Here is a 15,181-nt window from a genome sequence, read left to right as displayed (position 1 = left end):
TGCTAAAGGAGTGTGCAAGTCCCCCTAAACCCCATTGGTACCCATGGCTGGCAAATTACAAAAGGAGTAGTCCTTCATTTTCAAAATCAGTTTAAAAATCAACTATGGACTGTGGGAGAATTCATAATACTCTTCTTCTGTTCTGTGGCTTCTGTGTTTTCAAACTTCAGACTATGCACTGAAACACACCTTGTGGGGACAGATTACAGTAAATTCCCTTAAACAATTACTCACAGATGTTCATGCAGTAAAAAAGAACAGCATCAGGGTCCACTTTAAATAATGGTTTAGGTGTTTAAAAATGGCTAGGCAGACATAATATTAGCAGACTGACCAGGGATACACAGGGAATGGACACTTTGGACCATGCAAGGACTTTAACGGTTTCACTCTTATTTTTGAAAAACCAACATTTCTGCAGTTGCATTATTTGATCACACACATTTAAAAAAATGAGCTATATTGAGCAAAATTGTAGCATCTCTGACACTCACCTGTAGAGATGGACTGTTAAGAGTACTTCAAAATCTATTTTCATCTACATAGAATCCTCTTCATGGAGTATTACCTGTTGCAGCTGTTACAGTAATAGCTAACCTTTGGACTCACCTCCATGTATGTACTTACTGTTACTAATGTGTGCTTACAGTGATGCATACAGTCAAATGGTGACAGGTTATTGTTGTGAGATGAAGCAAAATGGTAAGTGAAACAGCACATTTTAAAGAGCTTTTGAAGGCTGGAAGAGCTGTGGCAGTTAGGCTGGCGAACATTATTCTGTAATAAACATCTTCAAAGCTTGGAAAGACTAGTACATGTTGTTGTATTACAGCAGCACTGACCTCTGGGCTTCACAGTCAATACAAATACTTTTTGTAACTGCAACACACTTGTAGATCTTATGTATAATGCAGAATTATCATGGTTTTAAATGACACTGCATAAATGAATCAATATGTGCAATACAGTACATTTGCTTAAGGATTACAGTATCAAAAATATTATATAACACACCATAATTCATGTTTCTCTACTATCTACATGTTAATGTCTGAGTTGCGTGTGAGGACTTTAAACTTGCCATTAATGACCTTCTTTTCTGTCTTTTTGGACTGTTTGACTGTAATTTACTCTTTGTTGGTGGAACTTGCATGTATGTGATTTACAGTAATGCTTTATTGCAAAATCCCCACCCTTCATTTGACCTTATAAACAATAGAAATGTATAGATGCATTGCAATAGCTTTTGATCAATTACTGAAATTCCCATTTACCATAGCAGCTCATTTTGCTCATCAAAAATATAAATTCTAAAACTGGATTTATTTCTTACAGAAAAGTATTGTTAATGAAGATGATTTTACTCTACAGCTGCCATTTGTTTACTTGCATCTCTAGCTGTTACGTCATAATATAACACTTTTCTAGGATTTTGTGGAAATTGTATAATCCTACAGAAAGTGCCACAGATTGTTTATATTACTCATCAATTATCTAAACTATAAACTGGCTAAGTCCTTCAGAAAGGTTTGTTGACACTGCAGGACATGCTCCGCAGCTGCTGACTGTTTAGTGATCCACATGTGGGGATAAATACTGTAATTGTAAACACACACAAATCTACGTCACTACACGTGTTGGAGTTTCACATGATTCACCCAAGAATATCAACACAATAGGCAGTCAGTGTTCATACAGTCATTGTTGGAGCTTGACTGAGGGTGGTGTTTGGAGCACAGAGTAAATGGAAAATGCTAAAGCTGAGTCATGAAGAACCCACAGCTGTCACACATTGCCACCTGGTGGCTTGTATACTTTATAAAGGAACTGTCTCAAATTGTCTATGCAAATTACGCAGTGAATTATTTCACAATGCAGACTCCATAATGACAATGTATGCAATAAGAATATGAAAATATGATGCATGTGGCTTACCATGCTTTATTTACTGTAATTTCTAAACAGCATGATCATTTAAAATAAATTAAATTTGAGGTTTAGTTTAAATTACAATTACAACATAGTTGTGTATGTCTGCATCAGCCAATTATATTGGAATAGCTTTAAATTACCGTAGTTTGCTGTTTTTTTCTGAGATGCGTCACAAGTTTTTTTTCCAATCGTTTTCATTATATACATTTTTATTTGGAATAAAGAAATAATTTGATTGTTATTATACACCTGTTATTTATGCTTTTATAATGTAAAATGTCCAGCTTGAAGTGTTATCCGATGCATTATATACGGTAAGTGGATTTGATCTCTTTTCCATCCAGTCTTCTTCTGCACAAAAGCAGTAAATACCCCATATACAGAAAAGGGTTTTTTAACAAGGGCATTTCCACCTGCTTATATGAGATGAGATGCAGGGTTAAATAATGCTTTATTCATATTCTGACACTATTCATAATAAATATCAACAATATACTGTATCAAAAGACTCACACAGGACTTGCATTTCACTTGCAATATCAACCAGTGACGTATCATACAAATTAGACTCAATAAATATGCAGCTGATGTGTCCATTTGATCTGAATTATAATTTATAATTATGAGGAAGTTATTAGTATTACAAAGGGTTTGCTGTCTGTCAGTCCCTCTAATAGCACATCACCTGAGTGGGCAGTTGCTGGACAATCACAAAACCAGTGTACTGTAGGTGTGGGCCGCAGTGTTAATCAGCCACATCCGTTTTACACTGTAACAATGGATTCTGACCCTTTGTCACCCACCTCTTCATAATCTACGTCAGAGGATAAATTGTTGACCTGACAGTTTCACTCATTAGGCAAGGGCCCACGTCTTCCTGACTACATTGTTCTGCAAAAGTAGGCTTCAAATGGGATTTCAAATGACTGAGGTAATCATAAATCAGCAGCAGAGAAAACAAGGATGAGAGATGGATAGTGATGGCCGCTCTTATTTAACACTACTTGTACAATCAAATAGGGTCACCTGTGCACAGGGAAACACAAAAAGGGTACTACCACCTATCTAGAAGAAGAAGAAGAAGAACCAATACCTGTGTTGGGGCTGCCATTCAATAAGGGGTGTCAAACCTTTTTGAGTTCACAGCCCATTTGATCTCAAGTGGGCCAGACCAGTAAAACCATTGCATAAATAACAACACCTTCAAATGTGTCCCTTTCTTTTTGTGTAAAAAGGTAAATATTCCCAATTAATGAACAATGTATTTACAAAACAGATGAACAGCCTGATATATCTTGAGTAAAATAAGTGCAATTTCATATAGGTCTGTTTTCAACTGTATTCTGGTCATGATGGAAAAGGAAATGCGTCTAATAGTAGCGCCAGAATTATATTAAAGATGCTGTGGACACACCAAGCACAGTGGCTTCCCATTTACCTCTGTGAAGAAATAAGAACTGGTCGATATTTCTAGGAAAACCCAACACTCAGACAACCAGACAGACAAAGATATTTTCCAACAGCGGCTCCTGCATGAACAGTAGCCTAGGCTTGACAGTGTCTAGCCTGTACGTAAGCATGTGGGATATATAATAGCATATCCAGCACAGGGCCTGCTACTCTTATTACAACAGCATGAGCCCCAGTGGACAAATAGGAATATAAAGATTTTGAATGAATAACTTCTCTGCAAATTTCACACTTTGAAAGTCATCCAGTGGGCCGTATTGGACCCTTTGGCGGAAAGGTTCTGGCCCTAGGGCCGTATGGTTGACACCCCTGATCTATACAGTACGTGCATGCATGAAATGTGGTTTAACTTGATCTTGTTCAACTTAGGGTCCTCATTATGGTCCAACTTAGCTCAGGTAAGAAGTTAACAGATGTGGCCTATGGAAGGATGTGCCTCTGAACTGTCCGACTCATTTGTTTGCAGAGTCCTCCAAACAAAGCCCACACTACCCTTCCTACGCCTTACGGGGGATTTTGTTTTTCAAACAAAGAAGTGTTTACTTGCTGCGACAAGTTTAGAAAAAATATGATCCCAATGACAAATTAAATGGGACCAATATGTAAACAACAATAGCCGGTTGCTATAGTTTAACTGAAGAGCTTGCCACCCACCACTTGCAACCAATGAGTCAGCATGGCTGATAGTTACAGTATATATTCTGTCAAATCAACTTTACAGCATAATGATTTGTTTATGCAAAAGCAGCCCATAGAGTTGATTAGTGCCACTTGCAATGTTTCTGCATGTGTATGTTACACCATTGGTGTGGTTGTCTTTGGATGTGAATTTACAGTATATGAGTTTGAGGTTTTTAGTCAAACAAAAGTAACTTAAATCGACATTACAGCTTACCAAATGTGTCGTCCAATATTGCTGGCAGCCCTCACAAAACACAATCAAGCCGTCAGACCATCTCCTTCCTCTGTAAATATTGCAAGATCCGATATATGACACATCATCATTCCTCTTCTAGCTACAGGTCTCACCTTATTTTTGGCATGTCAGCTGAATGACCACAACTAGACAAACAGAAAATGTAGCTGCATAGCCTATATACTGCCTTTTTGAAAAGACAAACCAGAAGGACGCTCCCTACACAAAAAAGCCTTCACCTGCCTGTCACACTTAAATCTTTATTGACATAAGCTCAAGTTCAAAACAAATGTATTCAGTTGACAGCAAAAACACATGACTAAGTATCTGTTGCTGCCGGAAGGATGCCCACCTCCCTTCCTGGATCAGGATGAGACAGGAAGCAGTTTATCGCCAGCGCCCTGTGCATAAACATCTGCAGATTCCCTGACAGCAGCAGCTGGTGCAGGACTCATCTTGAACTAGTAGCAACCTTTAACTTCTGCTGTGTACAATATAACACTGTGTAACTATTTAAAGACCCTAATGTACACAACTAAACAACAATTGGGTAAAACTGTTTATAGCTGATGTAGAGTGAAATCTACCTTTACCCGTGCCTGATTAAAGAGTCACCCTGTTTTTACATGTTACTATATGATCAAATATGACGAGGTTTCACCATCATCCAAACCAGGAAGGGAGGGAGAAGGAAGGAAATATGGAGTGAATCTCAGTGGTGTTTAGAGTAGTCATACTTTTACAGTAAAGGGTACTCTTGCCCTCTGCTGGCCTGTAAAATCACTACATTTAAAATGTATTTCTGAAAAAGATGGCTGTACATAATTGTTTTAATTTAGTTAGTTCAAATCATTATTTGAGAGTTCAGATATTTTTACATGAAGATTTATGAGTAGTCCTACATAATGGATGGATGTAAAACTGCTGATACAACTATAGGCTATGAGAAGAAATTGTCCACAGTGTTCAAACAAGAGTTTCAATTTGTTAAAGATCTTAAAGATTTTGTTTTTATAAACACCAATTAGGCTAGGTGATTTGTAGTTGTTGGTAGCTTTAACAGTCTATGATTAGCAGCTATAGCCTATGTAAAAAATACAGAAAATGATCCTATGGAATGATCTAACCGAAAATCTCACTATTTCCAGGCAATGTGACTTAAATTAAAAGCTCTTACAGCCAGGGTCTGAAAATGTTAACAGTGATTAAAATCGAGCTTTTTAAATGCCATAGCTGCGGTAAACAGGCGAACAGGAAATCAGCTGGGATGTTCACAGAACATTCTAAGAATGTTCTAGTGAAATGTCATTGTGTGTAGTATTAACAACCTCAACGCCATGCTATTAATTCATTTTGGAAATGGCTATTTTATTTTTAAATTTGTGTTTCTTATATTTTCATACAGTAGGCTATCGTTGATAAACTATTACCGTTAGTCTGATCAGAGGTTGGCATTTTTCAGTGGTTGATATGAACAGCGTCACGACTACAATGGTCACCTGGATTTCTGATTGGCTCAGAGCGCTGATCCGGGTACTGCGCAAGAACGAGCCCATTAGCTAAAGGTACCAATATGGCGGAGGTAAGAGGGAAAACAGGGGAGAAGCAATCGATCTTAAATCGATATTTTTAAATGTTGTGTGCTATATTTTTCATTTCTATGTTATCGATTGAAGAAACAATAGCTTTTGCCTTCTGTATAGCGTGTTTCGTGTCACAATTGTCATTTTTATTTCTCTAAAATATGCTTGAATGTCTGGACTGATCCTTCACTACAAGGCCGCTGCGCCTCGCTCAGCTGCTTTGGTGTAGCGGCTGTGTAAATTGATACGTAAATTTTACGTTAGCTTGCTGGTTAAAGGAAATAACTGATTATATCGTGTTTGTTATGAATGGAAATTAATTTTTTCTGTTTGGGCTAAATTAGCGGCACCTGTATTGTAAAGATCATCCAACTCTATCGATTGCAATACCGAGCAAACCAAATTACTGTTTACATTTGTCGATGCATAACGTTAACGTTAACGGTAAGCTTTGGGGTTAGCTTGCTGGATAGCTAACTGTTACAGGAGCCGACACTGCGTAAACTGAACTGTCCCCCCTCAATATATTTCTCTATTTTTTACTTCGACTGTCTCTTACGAAATAAATCATTTTAATTCCAAGGTATAAAGATACATTTTGCATTTATGCTCTGGTTTTATTCTTTTGCAGGCTTCCCTAGGGAGTTCAAGTCCAGGTAAGAAAACCGTCGCTATGAATTGAGTTTGATTAAATGTATCTATGTTTTAATGACACAATTTTGCACAACATAAATGTTTTATCAGAGAAAATGACTTTGAAATTGACAATGTAATGCTTTGCTTATTGCATTGTAGTAACTAGCTATATGTGAATGTATGTAGTATATGTGAATCTTTAAAGTGTGCATCTTAAATTTTTAGTGTAAAAAAAGACCTTGTCTCTCTCACTCAGTTGGCTCTTTATCGTCGGAGGACCATGACTTTGACCCAACAGCAGAAATGTTAGTCCATGAGTATGATGACGAAAGGACTCTAGAGGAGGAAGAATCTCTGGATGGAGGAAGGAATTTCAGCTCAGAAATTGCAGATCTTGAAAAGGTAAACAAAAGAATGCACAAAATGCAGGATCTATCTATGTAAAGTGCCAGTTTAAAGGTTATTATGTATTGTTAAAAGCCTGAGTGTATGTCTTCTTAATGCAGTAGGGCTGCAAATATTGAGGGGTAGGGGTGCACGATGTGGGGGGAGGAGGGAGACTGTCATTACAATATATTGCGACATGTATTGCAATAAAAAAAAAAGAAATCTACAGGTACATTTACCCTCACCTTTCCAGGAGCATGCTCCCCAGAAGAAAATTTTGTAGCCGACATCTGGTATACTTTAAGAGCAAAGTTTGTGCTCTTGTTAACAATTTTGTGCTCTTCTAAACAATTTAATATTTAATCTATGTTTTACTCAAGTGAAAGGTGTATATAGCTGTTTAAATTTTATTTATCACTCAATTACTTTTTTGTTTTTTGATTCTAGCTGTTGTAACAAGCGAATTTCCCCTTATTTTGCCTCTCCTCTTGTTTTTCTACCAGGAAGGGAACATGCCGTTAGAGGAGCTTTTGGCCATCTATCGCTATGAGGCCTCAGCAGGGTCTAGTATAGACAGCTCCTCTGGAGACCTGACTGATGAGCTGCCTGACATGACTCTGGACAAGGTAAATAAATGCTGTAATGTAGTGAATAAATATATTTGGGGAAAAATGCTTAGAAGTAAATGTATTCATCTTCAATATGTAATTCAGATATTCTGTTGATCACCCTTGGTCTGTCCCAGTATACAATGGACATAATTATTTCTTTCCAGGAGGAAATAGCTAAAGATCTGCTGTCTGGGGACTATGAGGAGGAGACCCAGTCCTCAGCTGATGATCTGACCCCTTCAGTTACCTCCCATGAGGCTACCGATTTCTTCCCAAGAACACTTCGATGTAAGTACTTTTTGTCTGTAGCTTTGTAAAATTTAAGCTTGCAATAATTCAAAAAGAAGCTATCAAATTGAAAAAGAAATGGAAGTGTCAGTTCTCACTCACAAAGGGTACAGTGCATCTTCTTACAGTTGAGCACAGAGTACTACACTAGGTTAAATGTGCAACTGATTATTCTCATGATTCATTAAGTTGTCAATTGTTTTTGGATTAATAATTTAGTTTATAAAATGTCAAATTGTAAAAAAAATAAAAAATGGTCGTTTTTTTTTTAATTGTTTTGTCCAACAAATGGATATTTAATTAACAATAATATGATATAATGTCTCATTCTCTGTGAATGGTAACATTTTGGAATTTTTGCTTGATAAAAGACTCATACGATCAATCAATTAAAAAAACCTACTTGATTAATGGAGTATTCGTTTCAGCACTATGACATATTTTGTCAATGAACATTATGACCACGTCATAAACCAGCTGTGTGTGCATACTTTGAGCTTTTCAGGAGATTTAGGTGAAGTTATGTAGTAAGTATGTTGGAAAAAATTCAACCAAATATGGATGCTGATTTAGAGTTTTTCTGACCAATAGCTGACCCTTGTTAAACGATCAGTAACCGTAACCAACAAGCAGGCAACTGAGTCCCAGTTCACCGTTCTGGGAGACTTGCACATGCTTTCCACATTCTGTGTCCAAAGACAGCTGCAGACTTATACCGATCATGCAGCCACAATCTTGCGTGCATGCATTGTTGTGGACACATGCTGCCACTTTCCCAGTACCGTTTGCATGTCCATGCGATCAGTACAAGTATGCAGCTGTGTAGTTAGGAAATAAATTGTATAGCCTATTCAACTTTTACCATGCAACAAACGTGTTTTAATTACTAAAATATGTTTTTTAATAATATTGTTAGCTACTCAAAGTTTTAATCGGTTAAAAGTTTTATTGTTGGTTAAATGGTTAATTATTAACATGCCTAGAACCAGAATTTACACCAGGTTTGGTAGGTAAAGCATCAGGCATTAGCACACGGGGTGCAATTTGAAATTGGTGCATGTCAAAGTATTTATGTGTTGTTTATTATTTTATCAGCTAATGCTGTCTCTGATGGTGATAAAGAGTCAGAGTGTGATGAAGATGGCCCAAGCCCAGAGGACTCAAGAAAGGTAAATGTCACATTTTGGAATACATAAAGTGTACTTTGTTTTAAGTTGAATCAACACTGGTTTGCTAAACATGCTCTGTATTCTTTTTATTTATTTTTTTATTTTTATCACAGGAAATAATGGTGGGAACACACTACCAAGCAGAGGTCCCTTCTGGCCTCTGTCACTACAAAGATGGAGAGAAAGGTGACTGCTGTTTTTTTTAATTTCAGCATGTGTGCATGACTTTTTTTTTCTTTTCTTTTTTTTATGTGATTGCTTAATATGATTCTGTCCATAAAATAATAATACACAAGGTGACTAATCTTACTGTGATGTACTTTGTTATGCAGTTTATGAGGATGAAGATGAGTTATTATGGAGCCCAGGTATATTGCCAGAAAACAAGGTTAGGACATTCCTGTCAGACGTTTTGTCACGGACCTCAGCTGAAAAGACAGGATGTGACAAACCATGGATGCATGTTCGAGACAACGAGCAGGTCAGTGATGTCTTTATTTATCAATCTTTTCATGTTGTAACACCGTGATGAGCATTGTATTGGCCATATATGTGAACTTATGCAGTGTATATAATTTTTTTCTTGACTCTTACCATACACTATAGCAATCATGCTTTGAATTCTTCAGATTATTTGTTTCAAAAGTAAATTCCAGTCATATGGCCAATATTCCAGTCTTGACCGCTCCACTCTTTCCACATAGGCTTTGCATGAGCTTGTCAAGTGCAACTACAACACCCGCGAAGCACTAGAGAGACACTGCAGCCGTTTAAAGTCCTCAAAAGGTAAGCACAGGAAACGTTTCCTACTGTATGCATGAAGCAAATGTCATTGCAAGGTTTCCGTGGCATCTTAAAGTCTTATATTTCAAAATGTTAGGCCTTTAAAAAGTCTTAAATTCACTGAAGTATTGTGTACGGGTATTCATTTTCCTACGTCCATGCAACACTACCTCTAAGTATTGTAGTTCTTTCGCTAGTCCACATATCATTTTGCTGTATTAGGACTACAAATTATACCAACATGCAACTTATATTGCAGCCAATCAACTTTCGTGTTATTGGCGCAAATCTTTTTTGGATTGTATGTTATGGAGAAGTGCAAGTTTAGCAAATTTAGGGCTTGGTTGGTGTTGTAATAAAGGTCTTAAATTTAATTCATAATGGTCTTAAAAAGTCTTACATTTGACTTGGTGAAACATGGTGCGGAAACTCTGCATTGGTACATTAATAGCAATTAATACATTGTGAGCTCCCAGCATTGTCACAAAGAATTCTTAAATGTTGCTGATGAGCAACTTTGCAGTCAAATTACTCATTCTGTCAAACTTAACTTTTAGGTTTCGGATATATATCTTCTAAATATCTTTGAATATTTGTCGCCGATTTACCGATCAACCGTGTTACCTCGAAATTGAGTTTAATCAACACATCACTTACAGTCTACGGAAATATAAAAATTATAGGTTTCACAAAAGTATTTTGTTATTACGGAATTGTTGTATGTCTTTGTATAACACAATGTACAGGGGATTGTATTTTTCTGGTCACTTGACCTTAGTTTTCTAGCCTTTGCATCTAAGGCCAGTTACACACTAGATGCGTCACGCGAGCGTGTCAGCTGCGTAGCGTGTCCGTTTATATGCTGTCATTTTATGATTGACATTCAAACATGGCGAGGATTTTTATATATAACTTCATAATTTATATCCAGTTGTTGTCTTCAACATAATTTATTTAAAGTGCACACTTTACAAGTCAGTTAAAAAATTTCTGTTAATCTTTGTATTAATCAATTCGGTAGTGATGTAAGATTCAATCCTGTGTTTACTCTTTCATTTACATATGGATAGCATGATTGTGCGCCAAAAATGTATTAACACTAATTATGTCTTATTTAATATCTCCAGATCAATACAGTACAGGGACTCACTTTTTTTTTCCGGAAGCAGATTAATGCGCTGTTTCTATGATGTCCTCCCAAGCAATTGTAGGCCGTCCAGAAGCTTTTTAAACCATCATGGAATTACAGTGTCTTTGTTAAATAATTATGAATCCAAAATCAAGTCACGTAATCTCCAATATCTTTGCGCCTGGGCCTTTCTAAAGAGGGCTTCAGTGCAATCGTAGCGCTTACAAAAGCTTAGTAATCTGGCCTGCAACTTCAGTGACTTTTCTGAGACTTTGCACAATAATTCCAAAATGATAAATCCATGACTCATCTTAGTCATCTTGTCGTGTGAAGGGCGCTCTTTTACGGTTAGCCACTGCCATCTTGGCTTCTGACGTCCGACTGCTGGCTGTGTCGACCAATCACATGATGTCATGTCAGGAAACTGGTAGCTTGCTCAGCCAATAAATAACCCCAATAGTGCGTTCCATTTGTACTCTGAACCCAGATTTTCCATGGTCATAGTTCGGAGCTCTGACCACCCCTCAGTACCCCCCTCAGATTGATTTAGCCTCCTGATGTCTAATAGCAGACAGGAAATGCAATGGAGAACGCTTTGGATAAAAGCGTATTAACATTTGTGGGAAGAAAATCTAAATAGTTTTGTATTTGTGTTAGTCACTGTTTATTTATGTTTCCCCTGATTGCGAAGAATTTTCAAAAGCCAAACGTATTTGTTTATTATTGTTCTCTGTGTTATTTCAGTACATTTCTGTGAGATTAAATTTCCGTTTAGTTTTTTCTTTTGTATATTATATATAATTTATACATTCATGTGACATCCATCCACCATACATATCCTGGAAAAAAATGATGTCCATAACTTGACGTAACCTGTGCATAACAAGGTTGAGGTTATACAAGCAATATTATATTATTGCAAAATTATTATTATTAGACCCCAGAGCGTTAACATATATCTGGTTTCATTTCAGAAAAATCACCTCCGTGGTCGGAAGAGGAATGCAAGAACTTTGAGCATGCACTACAGATGTATGACAAGAATTTTCACCTCATACAGAAACATAAAGTGAGTCTTATTTCATGATCTTACGAGATTCCCCTTTTCAGACGAAGGTTCACATATAAAGCTGTGAAAGTTTCTCATCCCTTTTTAATGTTTTTCCCCACTCAGGTCACAACACGAACAGTAGCTGAATGTGTGGCGTTTTACTACATGTGGAAAAAGTCGGAGCGCTTTGACTTCTTTGTGCAGCAGAATCGGTTTGGGAAGAAAAAGTATAGCTGCTATCCCGGTGTAACGTAAGTGGCAGAAGAAGAATCCGTTAATCTGCTGTATTCTCTTTGTGGTTTTGCTTATGTGTAAATACGATAAGAATGACAAAAGGTGTACTGTACTTAATTTGAACGAAACTTACAATTAAACATGATTCTTTGTATCCAGTGACCTGATGGACCGGCTGGTGGATGAAGCGGAGGGCCTGGCAGTGGATAGTTCCTCCTCGGTGTGTTCAGGAGCAGGTGGAGGAGGACGGCTGGAGGCCACCACCGACCAACAGCTCAGCCTGCTGAACTCCATCACTGCCAGCGATCTCACAGGTCAGTAATGGAACTTAGTTCTGCATACTACACTGACATTTTCTGTAACTTACTATAAAGATTTTTTTGTAATGGCATACTATACTATGACTTTTTAATGGCATTTGTTACGGCATATGACATTTTTATTGCGTACTATAAAGTTGTTCCGATACCAGTATCTGAAATTTCTCCAATGCTGCCTTGGTTTTAGCGAGTACGTGAGTTTATGCATCGATCCGATATTGCGCAATTTATCAACTCTAAAATAGTTTTACTCAAATAAAACCCAAGTGTGTCCATCTGCGGCCTGCAAGATCCTTCAAGTTAGGACCCCTTCAGTCTTGAAGTTACGCCCCTTTCAAGCTGTGATTACTTGCCTCGACGCATCCCTGTGATTGGATGCGGATGCAAAACTGGGAGGAGTTCTCCCTGTGCCCCCCTCCCTCTGGTCACAGAGACCCAGGCACGCCGGTGTGTTGGAGTTCTGCGCACAGACTTAGACTTGAACCAGTCTTGCTGACCAGAAATCAATTCTTCTTTGACGCTCCAAAACTATAGCCTACACATCAAGTTGCACTCTCCTGCCACTAGCAACTACTGTTTTGAGAGCAGTGAAGAATCATTTATTTCCATTTTGCTCTGCTAGCGCAGAGCGTAACGTTCGGGTATAATGCCAATGATTTCCCAGTTTGATACAGATTCAATATTAATTAGGTTAGGGGAATTTCAGTTACAATACCAATTTTGCTTGGATATAAAAAGTTTCTCTCTTTTTATTAATCAATATCCGATCACTCAAACAAAGATCGATTTTAATTGGAGAATCGATTATTTTAACAAATATTTTATTAACAATTTTGACATTTTGCTCTGGAAAGTCCCACCAGTGTTGCTAATTTCCGTTGGTGTTTCACTACTGTTTTATACTGTTACTGTACTATTTAATATTTTGAATGCCTTTTTATTTTACTAAATTTTGGCTGCACGCTAACAGTCTTTTTTAAAATAATTATTTATTCCTAGATTTATGTATTTTTGTTTTTCAGTTATGACAAACTAGATGATAAAAAGTTATATGGCATCATTCTCTGTATGTATTTGTTCATGTTTTGCAATGGGTTTACCTGAGCCAGGCCATACATCAATGATAGCAATCATATCACATACATGCAGGGTTAGTAGTATACAGATGTTAAAAATTATATATATTTACACATTATATATTTTCTTTTATGTTTTACGCACTGGTATACAATCGGTACTCTGTATCGGCCGATATGCAAGTTCAGGTATCGGAATCGATATCAGGAAGGAAAGAAATGGAACATCTTTTCATACAGACATTTTTGTCATTTTTATGGCTGTATATAACTATAAAATTACTTATTAATTATTTTATAACAATTTTATGGACTGCTAAACTAAAACTAATGACCTACTGTATTGTACTATGACATTTTTATGGCATACTATACTGTGACTTTTTTGACATTTTTATGACACACTATGATATGGCATACTATATGATGCTTTTTTTTTTTTTTTTTTTTTTATGGCATGCTATACCATGAGGACCAATTTAGGGATTAGCATGATTGAGGGCTGCACAGGAAAAGTGCACACATAACACAAAATAGCCTTTCCATCTCTCTTACAAATGAAAAAATAGTGCTTCAATAGTTCTTTTATCTTACTTAGTAATGTCTGTCTGAACCCTGCTCAATGTTAATTGAGTGTCCTGTCTCCTTGCAGCTTTGAGTAACACTGTAGCCACAGTGTGCAACCCTGCGGAGGTTGGTTGCATGGACTCCTACAGCTTTGCCCCACTGGAAAGTCTCCATCGTGGGTCTCTGAACCACGACGAATCCCTCGGGTTCCCTTCTAATGGCGCAGACACCGACTGCCTCAACATGCTCGACGCCGGCTTCTACCACTCTGATCTGGGCCAGCTAGGAGGAGTGTGTGTCAACAAGGACTGCGAGCGGCCCTCCAAGAGACTCAAGATGGCTCTGCCTGACTCCTTTATCAATGACGTGTCTGTGGGTAACCTTGGAATGGACTTTGAAGCACGACGGACAACAACGCACCACCACCGAATCACCGGCGCAAAAATGGCAGTGTCTGTCACAGACTTTGGGAGTTTGGCTGGCAGCGGCGAGCCAAACGGTTTCCTGGGAGCACATGCACGGCACCACACACAGCACACTGCGGCACTTCAGTCAGAGTGATCTGCCTCGTCTTCATCCTTTTGTTCCCATTCCCTTTTGAAACACCTTATCCCACTTGTGCATAAGACTGACCTCACTGGAGAATCCAATTTGTGTGTGTGTGTGTGTGTGTGTGTGTGTGTGTGTGTGTGTGTGTGTGTGTGTGTGTGTGTGTGTGTGTGTGTGTGTGTGTGTGTGTGTGTGTGTGTGTGTGTGTGTGTGTGTGTGTGTATATGTATATATATATATATATATATATATATATATATATATATATATATATATATATATATATATATATATATATTTTTATTATATTATACATTTTTTGTGTAATATGACATCAGTGATGTCTATCATATAGAACTAAAATCTTGATTTCTCAAGAGTTTATATAGCCATTTATTTTATTCTCGTTTTGCGGTGTAACATCCGTGTACAGTGGGGCCCAGTGGCTGCAGTAGGAGAGTTGTGTATCTTCCTCCCTCG

The 15,181-nt window shown here is 37.6% G+C and overlaps 1 protein-coding gene across 2 annotated transcripts; it reads left to right on the top strand.

Annotated features, from left to right (window-relative positions):
- Positions 1-5,812: 5,812 nt before the first annotated feature.
- On the top strand, positions 5,813-14,826 carry mier3b (mesoderm induction early response 1, family member 3 b). 2 transcript variants are annotated; one of them, XM_028578168.1, is made up of 13 exons: positions 5,813-5,900; positions 6,533-6,557; positions 6,794-6,939; positions 7,428-7,550; positions 7,700-7,823; positions 8,919-8,992; positions 9,106-9,178; positions 9,325-9,473; positions 9,697-9,778; positions 11,879-11,973; positions 12,079-12,206; positions 12,349-12,503; positions 14,238-14,826. In XM_028578168.1, the coding sequence occupies exons 1-13, from the start codon at positions 5,892-5,894 to the stop codon at positions 14,711-14,713; spliced, it is 1,659 nt and encodes a 552-aa protein (XP_028433969.1). In that variant the 5' UTR covers positions 5,813-5,891; the 3' UTR covers positions 14,714-14,826. The 2 variants fall into 2 exon arrangements, with proteins under 2 accessions (XP_028433969.1, XP_028433970.1); XM_028578169.1 differs by lacking the exon at positions 5,813-5,900 and adding an exon at positions 6,138-6,345.
- Positions 14,827-15,181: the final 355 nt, after the last annotated feature.

The sequence above is a fragment of the Perca flavescens genome, chromosome 5 (genome assembly GCF_004354835.1).
Source record: "Perca flavescens isolate YP-PL-M2 chromosome 5, PFLA_1.0, whole genome shotgun sequence".
Taxonomy (NCBI): domain Eukaryota; kingdom Metazoa; phylum Chordata; class Actinopteri; order Perciformes; family Percidae; genus Perca; species Perca flavescens.
This window is presented reverse-complemented; position numbering and strand designations above follow the sequence as displayed.